Genomic DNA, 18,229 nt, shown 5'->3' on the forward strand with positions numbered 1-18,229 from the left:
AGAATCTGTGTGCTTGTTGGAGGGAAAGTGCAGTGATTGTGAGACTTTGCATTAAAACTCAGTGTTGCCTTGTCACAGCAGAAAGCAATGCCACGCAGAACTCAGCTGATGCCTACAGAGGAAGCATTTAGACCAACCCTAGCCTAGCCATAGGGGAACTGCCCATACCGGTGGTCAGAACCTGAATTCTGGCAAGTCCCACCACTGCAGGCCTAAAGTGCTCTGGGGATCTAAACAAACTTAAAAGGCAATCTAGGCCACAAGGACTCTAATTCCTGGGCAAGTCCTGGTGCTTTGCTGGACTTGGAGCCAGTGGACTTTGGGGGCAAGTAACCCAGTGAGACACCAGCCAGGGCAGCCAAGGGACTGCTTGTGTCACCCCTCAGCAAACCCTAGGCAGCACAGCTTACAGTTTCAGGAGAAACTCCCCTTTGCTTGAGGAGAGGAGAGGGAAGAGTAAAGATGACATTGTCTTGTAATTTTGATACCAACTCAGCCACAGTAGGATATGGCATCAGGCAGAGTCTTGAGGCCCCCATTCCAGACTCTAGCTCCTGGACAACATTTCTTGACACATCTGGGCCAGAAGGGGGCTTCTGCCTTGAAGGGAAGAACCCAATCCTGGCAGGATTCATCACCTGCTGACTAAAGAGCCCTTGGGCCATGAATAATCAAGAGTGATACCCAGACAGTACAAGCCATAGGCCTTGGATGAGACTCAGGGATGTGTTGGCTTCAGGTGTGACCCAGCACATTCCCAGCTATGGCAGCTATGAGGAGAGACTCCTTCTGATTGAGAAAAGGAAAGAGTAAAGGAGTTTTTGTATTGCAGCTGAGGTACTAGCTTGGCCGAAGTAGGGTGGAGCACCAAGCAGACTCTTAAGGTCCCCAATTCCAGACCTTGGCTCCTGAACAACATTATTAGACCTGTCCTGGGTCAGAGGAGAGCCCACTGCCCTGAAGAGAGGGTCACAGGTGTCACAGCATTGACCACAAGCTGACTGAAGAGCCCTTGGCACTTAGTGAATATTAATAGTAGCTAGGCAGTACTCGCCACAGGTGTGAAGTGGTGGTAGCCATGGAGAGGGACTCCTCTTGTGGAAAGGGGAGGGGAGAGTGGGAAGAACATGGTCTTGTGGCTTGGGTGCAAGCTTGGCTGCAGTAGATTAAAGCACCAGGTAGATTTCTAAGGTTTCCGACTCTAGGCCCTGGCTCCTGGACAGAATCTCTGGATGTGCCCAGGGCCTAGGAGAACTTGCCGCCCTGAAGGGAAGGACTCAAGCCTTGTTGGCCTCACCACCTGCTGATTGCAGAGCCCTGGGGCCTTGACTGAATCTAGGCAGTAGCCAAGGTCATAGTTATTGCAGGCCTTGGGCAAGACCTGGTGCTGTGCTGGCTTCAAGTCTGACCCAGCACAATCCCAGTGCTGGTGGCCACAGGGATACTTGTGTTACCTCCACGTAGTTCAGCACAGAGCGATTTTGTTTGTTTGAAAGAAAGGGAAGAGAATAAGAGGTTCTTCCCGGTAATTCAGAGAATTCCTCCAGATCTTAACCAAGACCACCAAGGTGATACCTCTCTACAAGCCTACAAGAGCCACAGCGTTACTGGGATTGCATTGCCTCCTAATTCAGATATGGCTGTAGTGACTGAAAACTTAGATTACAACACTGAAGTCTCTTTGGATACCTGGAAAGCCTTCCCAAGAAGGATGGGTACAAACAAGCCCAGACTGTGAAGAATACAATAAATGAATAATTCTTCAATGTCTAGATACTAACAAACATTTACTAGCATCAAGACCATGCAGGGAAATATGATTTCACCAAATCAATTAAGGAAGGCCCCAGGAACCAACCCTGTTGAGACAGATATGTGATCTTTCAGATAGATGATTCAAAATAGCTCTTTTGAAGAAACTCGATGAAATCAAGATAACACAAAGAAAGAATTTGGAATCTCATCAGATAAATTTAACAAAGAGATTGAAATAATTAAAAAGAATCTAGCAGAATTCTGGAGTTGTAAAATGCAACTGACATACTAAAGAATGTAAGGGTATGTTAGCAGCAGAATTGATCAAGTAGAAGAAAGAATAAGTAAGCTTAAACACAGGCTATTTGAAAATACACAGTCAAAAGAGACAAACAAATAAAAAAGAATGAAGCATACCTACAAGATCTAGAAAATAGCCTCAAAAGGGCAAATCTAAGAGTTATTCACCTTCAAAAGGAGTCACAGAGAGAAAGAGGGGGGGGAGAGAGAGAGAGAGAAGTATAAAGTTTATTCAAAGAGGTAACAGAGAACTTCCCAATCCTAGAGAAAGATATCAATACCCAGTACAAGAAGGTTATAGATTACCAAGCAGACTTAGCTCAAATAAGACTACCTCAAGACATTTAATAATCAAACTATCAAAAGTCAAGGATAAAGAAAAGATCTTAAAAGCATTAAGAGAAAAGAAATAACCTACAAGGGAGCTCCAATACGTTTGGCAGCAGACTTTTCAGTGTAAAACTTACAGTTCAGGAGACAGTGTCATGGCATATTTATCATGCTGAAGGAAAATAAGTTTTATCCTATGATAGCACATCCAGCAAAAATATCCTTCAAACATGATGAAGAAATAAAAACTTTACCACACAGAAGCTGAGAAATTTCAACACCAGACCTGTCCTATAAGAAATGCTAAAGGGAGTTCTTCAATCAGAAAGAAAAGGATAGGCTGGGAATGGTGGCAAACACCTGTAATCCCAGCACTTTGGGAGGCTAAGGTGAGCAGATCACTTGAGGCCAAGAGTTTGAGACTAGCTTGTCCAACATAGCAAAACCCCATCTCTACTAAAAAAAAAAAAAAAAAAAAAAAAAAAAAAAAAATAGCCTGGAGTGGCGGTGCATACCTGTAATCCTAGTGTGAACCCAGAAAATCTGAGACAGATCTCAGTTAATTTAGAAAGTTTATTTTGCCAAGGTTGAGAATGTGCACCCATGATAGCCTCAGGAGGTCCCGACAACATGTGCCCAAGATGGTCAGAGCACAGTTTGGTTTTATACATTTCAGGGAGACATGAGACATCAATCAACATATGTAAGATGAACATTGGGTGGGTCTGGGAAGGGGGAACAGCTTGAAGTGGAGAGAATTCTTCCAGGTTATAAGTAGATAAGAGACAAATGGTTGCATTCTTTTGAGTTTCTGATTAGCCTCTGCAAAGGAGGCAATCAGATATGAATTTATCTCAGTGAGCAGAGGGGTGACTTTGAATAGAATGGGAGGCAGGTTTGCCCTAAGCAGTTTCCAGCTTGACTTTTCCCTTTAGTTTAGTGATTTGGGGGCCCCAAGATACCCTTTCACACTAGCTGCTTGGAAGACTGAGGTGAGAGGATCGCTTAAACCCAGGAGTGGGGGGTTGCAGAGAGTCAAGATACTGCACTCCATCCTGGGTGACACAACAAGACTCCACCTCAAAAAAAAAAAAAAAAAAAGAGAGAGAGAGAGAAAAGAAAGGCAGGCAGGCAGGAAGGAAGGTAGGTTAATAAGCAATAAGAAATCACCCAAAGGCACAAAATTCACTGGTAATTTTAAGTACATAGAAAAGCACCGAATATTATTGTAATTGTGGTGTATAAACGACTCAATCTTGAGCAGAAAGACTAAAAGATAAACCAAAAAAAAAAAAAAACTATGACAACTTTATAAGACATAGTACCATACAATATAAATAGAAACACCAAAAGTTAAAAAGCAGGGGAACAAAGTTAAAGTGTAAAGTTTTTATTCATTTTCTTTTTGCTTATTTGTTTGCTTATGCAATCAGTGTTAAGTTGCCATCAGTTTAAAATATTGGGTTATAAGATATTATTTGCAAGCCTCATGGTAACCTCAAGTAAAAGAACACATAACACAAACACAAAAAATAAAAAGCAAGAAATTAAAACATATCACCAAAGAAAATCACCTTCACTAAAAGGAAGACCAGAAGGAAGGAAAAGAGACCACAAAACAACCAGAAAACAAGTAACAAAATGACAGAAGTAAGTCTTCACTTATCAATAATAAGTGAATGTAAATAAACTAAACTTTACAATCAAAAGAGATTGAGTGGCTGAATGATTTTTTAAAAACCACGGGAGCCAACAATCTATTTCCCACAAGAAATACACTTCACCTATAAAGACGCACATAGACATAAAGAAATGGAAAAAGATATCCCATGCAAATGGAAACCAAAAAAAAAAAAAAAAAAGAAGAAGAAGAAGAAGGAGGAGGAGGAGGAGGCCAGTCACAGTGACTCATGCCTGTAATCCCAGCACTTTGGGAAACCGAGGTGGGAGGATCATGAGGTCAGGAGTTCGAGACCAGCCTGGCCACTATGGTGAAACCACGTCTCTACTAAAGATACAGAAAATTAGCCAGGCGGGGTGGCAATGCCTGTAATCCCAGTTACTCAGGAGTCTGAGGCAGGAGAATCAATTGAATCCAAGAGGTGAAGGTTGCAGTGAGCCGAGACTGCACCATTGCATTGCAGCCTGGGTGACAGGGTGAGACTCCATCTCAAATAAATAAATAAATAAATAAATAAATAAATAAAGGAACACAAATAAAAAGGAGTAGCTATACTTATATGCAACTAAATAGATTTCAAGACAAAAACTATAAGAGACAAAAAGGTCATTATATAAAATAAAGGGTTCAATTCAGCAAGAAGATATAACAATTATAAATCTATGTGCTCCCAACATTGGACCACTCAGATCCATAAAGCAGATATTAGTAGAGCTAAAAAGAGAGACAGACCACAAAACAATATTAGTTGGAGATTTCAACATTCTACTTTCATTATTGGACAAATTATCCAGACAGAAAATCAACAAACCAACTTTGGACTTAACCTGTGCTATAGACCAAATGAACCTAACAGATATTTACAGAACATTTCATCCAACAGTTGCAGAATATACATTTTTCTCCTTAGTACATGGATCATTCTCATGGATAAACAGTATGTTAGGCCACAAAGCAAGTGTTAATTAATTTTTTAAAAAATGAAATTATGTTACGTATCCTCTCTGACCATAATGGAATAAAACTAGAAATCAATAACAGAAATTTTGGAAACTATGCAAACACATGGAAATTAAACAATATGCTCCCAAATGACCAGTGGGTCAATGAAGAAATTACGAAGGAATTTAAAAATTTATACCCTGGGTGCGGTGGCTCATGCCTGTAATCCCAGCACTTTGGGAGGCTGAAGCAGGCAGATCACGAGGTCAAAAGATCGAGACAATCCTGGCCAACATGGTGATACCCTGTCTCTACTAAAAGTACAAAAATTAGCTGGGCATGGTGGTGCATGCCTGTAATCCCAGCTACTCAGGAGGCTGAAGCAGGGAAATCTCTTGAACCTGGGAGATGGAGTTGCAGTGAGCTGAGATCCCGCCATTGCGCTCCAGCCTAGTGAAAGAGTGAGACTCTGTCTGAAAAAAAAAAAAAAATTTAACAAATGATAATGGAAACACAATATACCAAAACCTATGAAACACAGTGAAAGCAGTATTAAGAGGAAAATTTATAGGTGTAATCGCCTACATCAAAAAAGAAAAAAAAAAAAAAAACTTTCACAAAAAGCCCTAATGATGCATTTTAAAGAACCAGAAAAGCAAGAGCAAACCCCACTCAAAATTAGAAGAAAATAAACAATAAAGATCTAGCCAGAAATAAATGAAATTGAAATGAAGAAAACAATAAAAACATCAAGAAAATGAAGACTTAGTCTTTTGAAAAGATAAACAAAGCCAACAAACCTTTACCAGATAAAGGAAAAAGAGAGGAGACCCAAATAAATAAGATCAGAGATGAAAAAGGGGGCATTACAACCGAGAGCACAGAAATTCAAAGGATTATTAGAGGCTACTATAAGCAACTATATGCCAATAAATTGAAAAGCCTAGAAGAAATGGATAGCCTTCTACCATGGTTGAACCATAAAGAATCCAAAACTTGAACAGATCAATAACAAGTAATAAGAACAAAGCCATAATAAAAAGTCTCCCAGCAAAGAAAAGCCCAGGACCCAATGGTTTCATTGCTGGATTTTAGCAAACATTAAAAGAAGAACTAATACCAAACCGACTTTTTAACTATTCTGAAAAAAAAGGAGGAAGGAATACTTCCAAACTCATTCTGTGGTGGGCAGTATCATCTTGATACCAAAACCAGACAAACACACATTAAAACAAACAAACAAAAAACTATAGACCAATATCCCTGATAAATGTTGATGCAAAAGTCCTCAACAAAATACTAGCAAATCAAATTCAATAACACATTAAAGATATCATTCATCATGACCGAGCAGAATTTATCCCAGGATGCGAGAATGGCTCAACATCTGCAAATCAGTCAATGTGACACATCATATCAACAGAATGAAGGACAAAAGCCATACGATCATTTCAATTGATATTTAAAAAGCATTTGATAAAATTCAACATCTTTTCATGATAAAAACCCTTTAAAAATTAGGTATAGAAAATAACATATCTCAACACAATAAAAGCCATAAAAGACAGAAACACTGCTGGTATCATATTGAATGGGAAAAAACTAAAAGTCTTTCCTCTAAGATCTGGAACATGACAAGGACATTGTCCATGATAAGGACACTGGATCATGACAAGGACAGTGTCCATGACAAGGACACTGTCCCCGCTGTTATTCAACATAGTATGGGAAGACCTAGCTAGAGCAATCAGACAAGAGGAAGAAATAAAGAGCATCCAAATTGGAAAGGAAGAAGTCCAATTACATTGTCATTGTTTGCAGATTTGGAAAAACTTGAAGATTCCACTGAAAAACCATTGGAACTAAAAAGCAAATTCAGTAAAGTTGCAAGATACAAAATCAACATACAAAAATCAGTAGCATTTCTATATTTCAATAGCAAATAATCTGAAAAAATAAATTTAAAAAGTTATTCCACTTACAATAGTTGCATATAAATTAAATACCTAGGAATTAAAGAAGTAAAGGATCTCTAGAATAAAAACTATAAAAGGCTAATGAAAGAAATTGAAGATGACATGTAGTCCCAGCTACCTGAGAGGCTGAGGCAGGAGAATCACTTGAACACAGGAGGCAGAGGTTGCAGTGAGCCGAGATCATGCCACTGTACTCCAGCCTGGGCAACAGGGTGAGACTCCTTCTCAAAAAAAGAAAAAAAAAAGAAAAAGAAATTTCCACAATATAATGGAAAGGTATTCCATGTTCATTGATTGGAAGAATAAATATTGTTAAAATGTTCATACTACCTAAAGCAATCTTCAGGTTCAATGCAAGCCTTATGAAAATACCAACAACATTCTTTACAGAAATAGAAAAAACAATCCTAAAATTTATATAAAAACACAAAACAACAAAACTGGAGGAATTACATTACTGGACTTTAAACTGTACTACAAAGCTATAGTAACCCAAAGCATGGTACTGGCATAAAACAGACACAAAGACCAATGGAACAAAATAGAGAATCCAGAAAAAAATCCATGTATCTACAGCAAACTCATTTTTGACAAAGGTTCAAAGAACATACACTGGGGAAAGGACAGTCTCTTCAATAAATGGTACTAGGAAAACTGAATATCCGTATGCAGAAGAATGAAACTAGACCCTTACTTCTTGTCATATGTAAAAATCAATTCAAAATGGATTAAAGACTTAAATCTAAGACCTCAAACTATGAAACTACTGCGAGAAAACATTGGGGAAGCTCTCCAGAACATTTGATATGGCAAAGGTTTCTTGAGTAATACCCCACAAGTACAGGCAACCAAAGCAAAAATGGACAAGTGGGATCACATCAAGTTAAAAAGATTCTGTAGAGCAACGGAAACAATCAACAAACAGACAACCCATAGAATGGTAGAAAATATCTGCAACCTATCCATGTGTCAAGGGATTAATAACCAGAATATATAACGGGTTCAAATAACTCTATAGAGAAAAATCAAATAATTTGATTAAAAAGTGAGTAAAATATTTGAATAGACATTTCTCAAAAAAAGACATACAAATAGCAAACAGGTGTACTAAAAGGTGCTCAACATCATTGCTCATCAGAGAAATGCAAATCAAAACTACAATAAGATATCATTTCACCCTAGTTAGGATGGTTTGTATCCAAAAGAGAGGCAATAACAAATGCTGGTGAGGAAGTGGAGAAAAGGGTACCCTTGTACACTGTTGGTGAGAATGTAAATGAGTATAGACACTCTGGAGAACTGTTTGAAGGGTCTTCAAAACACTAAAAATAGAGCTACCATATCATTCAGCAATCTCACTGCCAGGCATATATTGAAAAGAGAAGAAATCAGTACATAGAAGAGGTATCTGCACTCCCATGTTTATTTCAGTGCTATTCACAATAGCCAAGATTTGAAAACAACCTAAGTGGTCATTCATAGATGAAGGATAAAAAAAATGTGGTATATACATACAAACAATGATATCCCATCATAACAGCATGGATGGGACAGGAAGTCATCATGTTAAGTGAAATAAACCAGGCACAGAAAGACACAATTCACATGTTCTCACTTATTTGTGGGAGCTAAAAATTTAAACAGTTGAACTCATGGAGATAGAGAGTTGAATGATAGCTACTAGAGGCTAGGAAGGGTAGTGGGAGGTGGTAAGAGAGAAGGGTTCATGGGTACAAAAATACAGTTAGATAGAATGAATATGATCTAGCATTTGATAGTACAACAGGGTGAATATAGTAAAAAATAATTTATTGTACATTTAAAAATAACTAAAATAGTATAATTGGATTTTTTTTTTTTTTTGAGACAGAGTCTCACTCTGTTGCCAGGCTGGAGTGCAGTGGCATGATCTCAGCTCACTGCAACCTCCGCCTTCCCATGTTCAAGCAGTTCTCCTGCCTCAGCCTCCCAAATAGCTGAAACTACAGGCACGCACCACCACACCCAGCTAACTTTTGCATTTTTAGTAGATTTGGGGTTTTACCATGTTGGCCAGGATTGTCTCGATCTCTTGACCTTGTGATCTGGCCGCCCTGGCCTCCCAAAGTGCTGGGATTACAGGCATGAGCCACCGCACCTGGTCTGGATTGTTTGTAACACAAAAAAGGATAAATGTTTGAGGTGATGGATAACCCATATACCTTGATGTAATTATTGCACATTGCATGCCTGTATCAAAATATCTCACGTGCCCTATAAAAATATAAATCTACTGTATACTCACAAAAATTAAAAATACAAAATTTTTAAAAATTACATTGTATCCCATAAATATATACAATTATTATTTGTCAGTTTAAAATAAATATATAAACATAAATGGCTCTGTACAGATTTTGGGTCACTCGGGGCCTACTGCACGTAACCTTTACGTCAGTGTGTCATTGTTCAAACAAAATGTCAACAAAAATATTTGACTTAGAGAGTCAAATTTTTGTAATACAGCATTATCTAAAATCTATGCTCCAAGTTGACATAAACCCTAAAGCTCAATACCTCACATTTACTTTGCTCTTCACAACTTACATAGTGCTTTCCCATACACTATTAAATCTTTCAAATACCATTGTGCTTTGGACAGCTTTCTAGCAGAGCACTTATAAGACTTTATTGCATTCATAATTCTATAATTATAATCTACTAAAAATCCACTGGGATCAGGAAACTGCTTATTCATTCTTAGAAACCTCAGAGGACATTGCCTGATACATAAGATCAGTAAGTCAATCAAGTAATTTTGAACACTACGTTCAACACTTTTTGGAAAACACTTCTCCCAAAGATGAAGCCTAATTCCTCTTTTCTTGAGTGTGAGCTGGACTTAGTGACTCACTGCTAATGAGTAGAAAATAATCATATGTGACTTCTGAGACTGTCATAAAAGGCACTGCAATTTCCTCCTTGTTTCACTCTCTTGGATGGCTTGCTCTGGGGAAAGTCAGCTATCATGTGGTACCACCCAAATAGCCCTTTGGAGATGTCCTTTTCTCAAGGATCTGAAGCCTCTTGTCAACAAGCATGTGAGTGCTCCATCTTGGAAGCAAAGTTTCCAGCCCCAGTCAAGCTTTCGAATGACTGCAGCCCCATGCAACATCTTGCCTACAGCCAAAAGAGATGTCAGGTCAGAACCACCCAGCTAAGCCATTCCCAATGCCCAACCCACAGAAACTGTGAGTTAACACATGTTTGTTCTTTTAAGCCACTAAACTGTGGGATAATTTTCTACACAAGCAATAAATAATCTACCTATGATTATAAGGAATAGCAATAAGAGAAATAAAATCATACTTTTCTTATTATTTATAAGAGAAATAGAAAAACAACGAAAGTAATGCGGTAGCTATTATTTATGGTTTACTATTTGAGGGACTCCACATATGCTAGAATCTCATTTGCTCTTCACAAGATTATTATAAGACACGTGGTAATATTTCCATTTTACATATGCAGAATTGTAGGTGTAGATTAAGTCACTTGGCTGAAGTGCTAATCAGTGGCAGTCGAAAAAATGGAAACCCACGTCTCTTTGTTTCCAAGTCCCATGCTCTTAACCACTGTGTACATTATCTCCCAATATGTATGTATGGATTAAGAATGAGTGCAGGAGCCCAATTCACAATTGCAAAGATATGGAACCAACCTAAGTGCCCATCGACGAATGAGGAGATAAAGAAAATGTGATACACATCATGGAATACTATTTGGCCATAAAAAGGAATGAAATAATGTCTTCACAGCAACTTGGACGAAGCAAGAGGCCATTATTCTAAGAGAAGTAACTCAGGAATGGAAAACCAAGCACCATATGTTCTCACTTATAAGTGGGAGCTAAGCTATGAATATATGCAAAGGCATACAGAGTGATATAATGGGCTTTGGAGACTTAGAAGGGGATACTAGTCTGGTGACAACTGCACTAAAATCTCAGAATTAACCATGATATAATTCATCCATGTAAGCAGAAACCACTTGTAGCCCAAAAGCTATTAAAAAATATATTTAAAAACTTTTAAAAGAAGGCAATAGTACAATTAAAAAAAAGAATGAGGGCAAGATATTAACCAAGGTTTCATTATAATTTGTGTGGTCCCTAGACATCTTTGCCTTCATGTATCCCTTCCTTCATTAAGAAATACTTAAAATTATGTTCATTTAAAGACTAGTATAAGCAAGTATAAGCAAGACTGGATTCATTATAATATATTCATTAGTGTTATATTCATTTTTCCTCTAATTTTAAAAGAAATTAAAACATTTCTATGGGTCCCTAAAAGAATTCTGGTTCTCAATAGTATGACTACGCCTGATGGATAACTAGGTCCCAGCATCAAATTGCACACAGAAGTCAAACAAGCAATAGCAAAGAAAAGAGAGACAGAAAAAAAAAACAAAAACAAAAACAAAACCCTTTTGATGTCACATTTTAAAAGCCAAAGAAATAATGTTTCTTCTTTTCTAAACAGTAAAGGGCAAAGGGCAGTAGGAAGTAATTGTAACCCATGAGGGTTGCTTTGGGGTGGGGAGCAGATTATACTGTACATGGGATGCTCAGAGTCTCAATTTAACATGTTGAAAGAAAAGACACCAGGGCAGGAATTAAACTTGTCCCCTGACAGAAGCAGGCAAGGCTTTTGTGCTCAATTGTGTTCAGCTCTCCTGGAAAGGAGAGTTCACATGAAGAGTTTTGAGATCCTGCTTCATGGGACCCACCTTGACTGGGCTATGACTGCCTCATTCCTCTCAAACTGAGACACCCATGAGCAGAGGGGCAGGCCTCAGAAGTCAAGTCCCTGGAGACAGCATAGAGTAATGAAAACAGTGATTTTTTTTCTTTTTTGAGTTGGAGCCTTGCTCTGTCGTCAGGCTAGAGTGCAGTGGCACGATCTCAGCTCACTGTAACCTCTGCCTCCCAGGTTCAAGGGATTCTCCAGCCTCAGCCTCCCGAGTAGCTGGGACTACAGGTGTGCGCCACCATGCCCAGTTAATTTTTGTATTTTTAGTAGAGATGGGGTTTCACCATGTTGGCCAAGATGGTCTCGATCTCTTGACCTCGTGATCTGCCTGCCTTGGCCACTCAAAGCGTGGGATTACAGGCGTGAGCCACCGTGCCTGGCTGAAAACAGTGATTCTTAGATCTGGTACAACCTTCAGCCTCTCTACCCAGTAACTGTGTGGTTTTGGATGAACTAGGTTTGTGGTGCCTTACCACAGTTTTCTCTTGCAGTTTTCTCATCTGTAAAATGAGGGCCTTTTGGCAAAGACAGTGCTCACCAGATAGCCACATGTTCTGCTCCAATTCACTGCCAATGGCTGGCCAATGGGCTGCAAATAGTGGTGACATGTTTCCAGTTCAGGGTAAGGCAGTGAAAAGCTGGTATATCTCCATATGTAGATCTTCTCCCACAGTATATCGGGAAGGCAAATGTGCAAGACAGCATAGCTAAAAATGATAAATGGCCCAAATTCATGAGAGACTGCCTGGAAGAGAGCTATGCAGGTAGGCCACCAGACCCACATTGAACTTTAAGTCAGAGTGAAATAAACTTCTGGTTTGGGGTTACATGTTACCACAGCATGCCTTAGCTTATCCTGACTAATACAGACTTAATACCAATTTTACTGAATTGTGGGAATGAAATGAAAGGGTGAATGTAAAGCATCAGAAATGTGTCTGGAAGAGACAATTCACTCAGTAAACATTTTTTTTTTCCCTCTCAACTTTCAAAAACTGCATTTTGCCCCAAAGGATTAATCATTGCCCAAAAAGTACATTCTGATAAGACCCCCCCCTTTTTTTTTTTTTTTTTTTTGAGACAGAGTCTTGCTTTGTTGCCTAGGTTGGAATGCAGTGGCGTGATGTCTCGGCTCACTGCAAGCTCTGCCTCTGGGGTTCACGCCATCCTCCTGCCTCAGCCTCTGGAGTAGCTGGGACTACAGGCGCCCACCACCGCCCCCGGCTAATTTTTTGTATTTTTAGTAGAGAGGGGGTTTCACCATGTTAGCCAGGATGGTCTTGATCTCCTGACCTCGTGATCCACCCCCCTCAGTCTCCCAAAGTGCTGGGATTACAGGCGTGAGCCACCATGCCCGGCCAAGACCCCTTTCTTATAATACTTTAGTGTTGGGACCTAGACACAGAATTCTGAAAAAGATGAAGGTTTTACACAGCCTCATCAACAGAGGCCTTCAAGCTTCATATAGACTCCTGTTCCCTACAGCAAACAGTACAGACACTTTGCAGAGCCTAAACTCAATCCAACTCATTTCCCCTGGAGTGTAGAAAGATGCAGGTGGGGGAAAGTAGAGAGAAAGTATTCCTGGCACAGTGTTTTACACTTTTGTTTAGGTGTCTTGTTGCCAGAAGGCTTGCCAACGTGGACTCAGGAACATTACCTAGAAGCTTGAGTGAGGGCTTGCTGCGACCCAAAGAAGCAGCATGCAACTGAATACTACTCCATCTACAATCTCAGCATCCTGTGATTCGAGGCCCTTAGACATGACTTAGAACAATACGGCATGCTAGAGTAGTTGAGGCCCAAAGTGGGGAAGGGCTTACCCCAGGTCCTCCTGCTGGGAGTGGCTACATTTTAGTACTTCCTCTGCCTCTCTGTGCTCTCTCTATCCACCAACAGACACTCCAGATTGTCCAGCCTCTCATCCAGTCACCTCTTCCTTATGTCACCTGCCTGAATGGGAGCTGTCAAAAATGAACACTAAAATAAAATAAGGCTTGGCAAGCTTTTCCGGCGTCCATTTCACTGTAATTTCTCTAACTGCACGTTGGATTGATGCAGCTATTAAAAGTCAGCCCTACCTTGGCAATCAGACAGAAAAGCTATAATCACCCCAGGCATTTCCAAGGGACCTTTCAAAGAACATCATTAATTCTGAATAAAGCTCTCCCTCACCAACACTTTCCAATTATAGTCTTGACATTCCTATTTTATGCTGCAAAATTCCTCTGCCATTTAATGAAGAAGAAAAAAGGCCTACTTTTAAAATCGCATATATTTGTCTGGTAGCCTAAGTACCTGAGTTAATTTTCCAAAATTAAAACAAAACTAGCAACAAAAAACTTTCCTTGTTTTTTTTCCTCTTCTATGCACCGCTTCCCTCCCCCATGTATTGTATCTGCAAAGGGCAACAAATCCTGTTAATCTAAAGGACTGGGAGCATGTTAATTCAAATACCTGAGACCCTCAAAAGAGAAAGTTGAGGCTTCCAGAGTGAGAAGGATGCTGAGCACCTATTAGATCCTGGCCAAAAGGCAGAAAGCTTCAGACAGAATAATAAATACGGTGAGAGAAGATCTGCCGATTGCAATTTTGCTCATCTCATTACATTTCTAGCATTGTCTTCCTGCTCCTTATGGATTGCCGGGCAATATCCTATTGAACCCCTTCTTTCTCCAGCCAGTCTGCCACCCAGTGTATGCCAGCCACTATGCAAGGGGCTCTACATTCTTCATCTCACGTAATCCTCACTAAGAGCCCTATGAATGAGGAATGAACATGTTTAAAGATGAAGAAATGAGACCCACAGATATTAAGCAACTGTCCCAATGTCCCAAGCTGGGATTTGAATCCATGGTTCTCTTTCCTAAATCACTAGAGGATAGCTCTGGGGTTGAGATAAGAAAAGTAAAGTGACACCGATTATTATATTTTAAAATCCTCACTGTTCCCCTTGGCAGGGTGCTGGCTAATAGAGTTGGGGAATAGTCTCTGAACTGCAGGGGATAGACTGGGGTACCGTAGAGACAGAAAATAAGGCGTGATTGGCCACAGGAATTTCTGCAAGACGAATTCCCAGTCCACTGCATCCCCTCTAGGTCTAGTTGGGACCAGGAAGTCGCGGCTCCAGGACTCACGTGGACAGGGGCGTTTCAGGGGGAAAACAACAGATAGTGCAGGTAACAGGGTGTGCCCTCATCGCTACTGAGACAGGCTGAACCTACAAGCCCCACCGGCCATATCGTGCGCCGTGGGTCGGTGTCACATCGAGCTCCCTAATGTGCAGATGGTGAAACCTTTTCCTCTGCGCGCACCAAGTACGCAGCTGGCGAAGCCCCGGATTGCGTGCCAGATGCGCCGGTGACTAGCCCCTCGGTGTACACTTCAGAAGAACTGATGGCAAACTTTTCCTCGTGTGCCCCAGGTAGGCGCGCGCTCCAATCGTACAAGCTTCCGCCCACTCTCCCATTCGTCAAGCTGCCTCCTTCTCTAGCAAACCCTTCCCCAAGCAACATTGCGCAGCCCACCCCTCACCTGCATGGTGGCCGGCAACGGCAGCACAGCTCTCCCGCGGCGGCCGAAACGAAACTTGGCTGCCTTGTAGATCTTCCAGTAGACGAATAGCACCACGCCAAGCGGCAGGTAGAAGGCGCCGCAGGTGGAGAAGACGGCATAGGAGGGTTCCTAGCTCACCTGGAAGCGCTGGAGCCGAGCGTCGTACACCTCGCCCCAACCAAAGAGCAGCGGCGCGAGGGCGATGAGCGCAGACAGCGCTCAGGTGAGCGCGATCATGAGCGCCGAGGCGCGGCGGCGGGTGCGCAGCGTGTACTGCAGATGGCGCGTGATGGTCCAGTAGCGGTCCAGGGCGATGGCCGCCACGTTCCAGATGCTGGCCGTGCAGCACAGCACGTCGAAGGAGATCCACACGTGGCACAGGCTCCGGCCCAGTAGCCAACGTCGCCCGGTAGACAGCTCACTCACCAGGCTCAGTGGCATCACCAACGCTGCCACTAGTATGTCCGAGACGGCCGTCGAGGCCACCAAGTTATGCGGCACGCGATGGAAGGCACGGACCCGCAGGATGGTGACCAGAACCAGCAGGTTCCACAGGAAAGTGGCTGCGATCAGCAGCACTAGTAGCGTCACCACCAGCACCGTGAAGACAGAGAAGGGCGGCTCCCGACCCGGCAGGACGGCATTACCCGGGGTCGAACTGAGTATCCCACTCGGGCTTGGGCTACTGCTGCAAGTCTTGGGTCCCAGGGCAAGGGCAACGCTGGCGGTGGCCACTGAAAGATTAGCGGCTTCCATGGCGCTGGGGGTCGAAGCTCCAGGGCAGGGAGCGCACGAGTTGTCAGTGAGCTCGGCGTGGACCGGGCAGGTGGGGGCGTGGAGGGGGTACTGCCTGCTGGGGGAGGGTAGGAGAGGGGTCCAGGTCGTCCTACCCTGGTCCCTCCTGCGGGCAACAGTCCACCTCTGGCACTTATGCCTGCAGTCCCCGTAGACCCTCTTTTCCAGTAGAAAGAGTAAAAGAGAGCAGGACCCCTCAGTCTAGCTCCCCCTCACCAGTCCCTCCCACCACCTCTCTTAGCGGTCCCGGGTGCCACCGACTGTCAGGGGGCTGGGAATCAGCGCGGCCGAGTGACCCAGCGCAGCTTGTGCTTGGAGAGTTGCCCCCTCCCCCACCCAGCGGCGGCGGGAGATGAGCTGCACCTGGAGTGGGCGGGGGTGGGCGGAAGCCGGGGGTGGCTGGAGAACCCACCAATAGGAGCCGGGCCTTCAACTCTGTCCCAGCTGGTTTCCCTGCCTCTGCGAAGAAGAGAGAATCCTGAGGTAGTCTCCGCGAAAGGTTTACTACTGGGGAGAAAGTTCCTTGCCGTCACCCCCGCGGACCCCTCGCACCTGCTGGTGGCGCGGTTTTGACACTGGGAAACAAGGGTACCGCCCTGCCCCAGCCAGGGGCTTCTGGTTTCCTGTCATCTCGATTCTACCTATACCTGAAATAGGAAACCCAGGTATTGGAGTTTACAAAACAGAAGGCTCCTAAGCCCAGCCCGATCCTGCCGCTTCGTTTCCAGCAGTCCGCCCGGCGAGGGCTTGGTAGCGCCTTGAGAAGTTCACTCGCTGGCTCTGTGCGGAAAGAACGCGGCTCCTGAGCAATCTGGCGGAGATCTGGAAGAGGGACCCTTTATACCATCATCTTCGCCAACTCTAACCTCCCCCATCATGTCCCCCTACCTCCAACATACGCGCACTCTCCAGCCAGCCCTGTCCTTTCAGTTTCTAACATTCCTGACTATATGTCTTCACATCCAGGTTCAAACTGGAGTTATTTTTGTTGAGCCTTGGGCAAAAGCAGGAACCAATTAGAAAAGCGACATTCCCCCAGCCTCTCACACTTAAAAAATACTTCAATCATTATTAACTCAATCTCAATCTGTGTTCCCGGGAGTAGAATAGAAACATAACACAGAGCCCAAACCGCCCCTTCTCTTGTCAAGGTGAGAAGGGTTAGACTTCAAGCAGGCTGACCTGGCTGGTGCCTGAATGACCTGGGAATGGGGGAGAAAGGGGCTATGAAACATACAAGGTGCAAACTCCAAGAAGCAAGTTTGGACTTGATCATGGAGAAAGCTGGAATTGAGAACATTTTGAGAAAATTGACCTGATGAAGAGAATGTGTTAGAAGAAAAGGAAGACTAGCCTTTGAAATATTTTATATCTCTCCATTTTATTGAACAAACATTATAGTAAGAGCAAAGAATATTAGAAATGTAAAAACATGCATATTGCACTAGCCAGATGTATCAGTGCTTTTACTTTCATCTTTTGTCCCTATCCACATACTTTTTTTTTTTTTTTTTTTGGTGACGGAGTCTTGCTCTGTCACCCAGGCTGGAGTGCAGTGGCTCACTGCAAGCTCCACCTCCCAGGGTCACGCCATTCTCCTGCCTCAGCCTCCCGAGTAGCTGGGACTACAGGCGCCCGCCACCTCGCCCGGCTAGTTTTTTGTATTTTTTTTTTTTAGTAGAGACGGGGTTTCACCGTGTTAGCCAGGATGGTCTCGATCTCCTGACCTCGTGATCCGCCCGTCTCGGCCTCCCAGTTTACTGATTTTTAAAAATTACAATTCGCGATTTTTTTCTCTTTTGGGTTTCTTTTCTTTTTTTGTATTATTATTTTTTTTTTCTGAGATGGATTCTCCCTCTTTCACCCAGGCTGGAGTGCAGTGGCTTCTTCTTGGCTCACTGCAACCTCTACCTCCTGGGTTCAAGTGATTCTCCTGCCTCAGTCACCCAAATAGCTGGGATTACAGCCATGCACCACCACGCTGGGCTAATAGTTGTATTTTTAGTGGAGATGGGTTTCACCATGTTGTCCAGGCTGCTCTCAAACTCCTGACCTCAAGTGATCCGCCTACGTGGTCCCCCCAAAGTGCTGGGATTACAGGT

At 42.6% G+C, this 18,229-nt stretch overlaps 1 protein-coding gene across 1 annotated transcript in view; it reads right to left on the reverse strand.

Annotated features, from left to right (window-relative positions):
* The window catches only part of LOC102141439 (5-hydroxytryptamine receptor 5B), a 40,902-nt gene extending 24,447 nt beyond the window's left edge, over positions 1-16,455 (reverse strand). Inside the window, 1 exon segment of the mRNA XM_005572959.4 lies at positions 15,312-16,455. Coding sequence (XP_005573016.3) covers positions 15,312-16,088 — 777 coding nt within the window. The 5' untranslated portion in view covers positions 16,089-16,455.
* Between the last annotated feature and the right edge of the window lie 1,774 nt (positions 16,456-18,229).

This window comes from Macaca fascicularis, chromosome 12, assembly GCF_037993035.2.
Source record: "Macaca fascicularis isolate 582-1 chromosome 12, T2T-MFA8v1.1".
In the NCBI taxonomy this organism is placed as follows: Eukaryota; Metazoa; Chordata; class Mammalia; order Primates; family Cercopithecidae; genus Macaca; species Macaca fascicularis.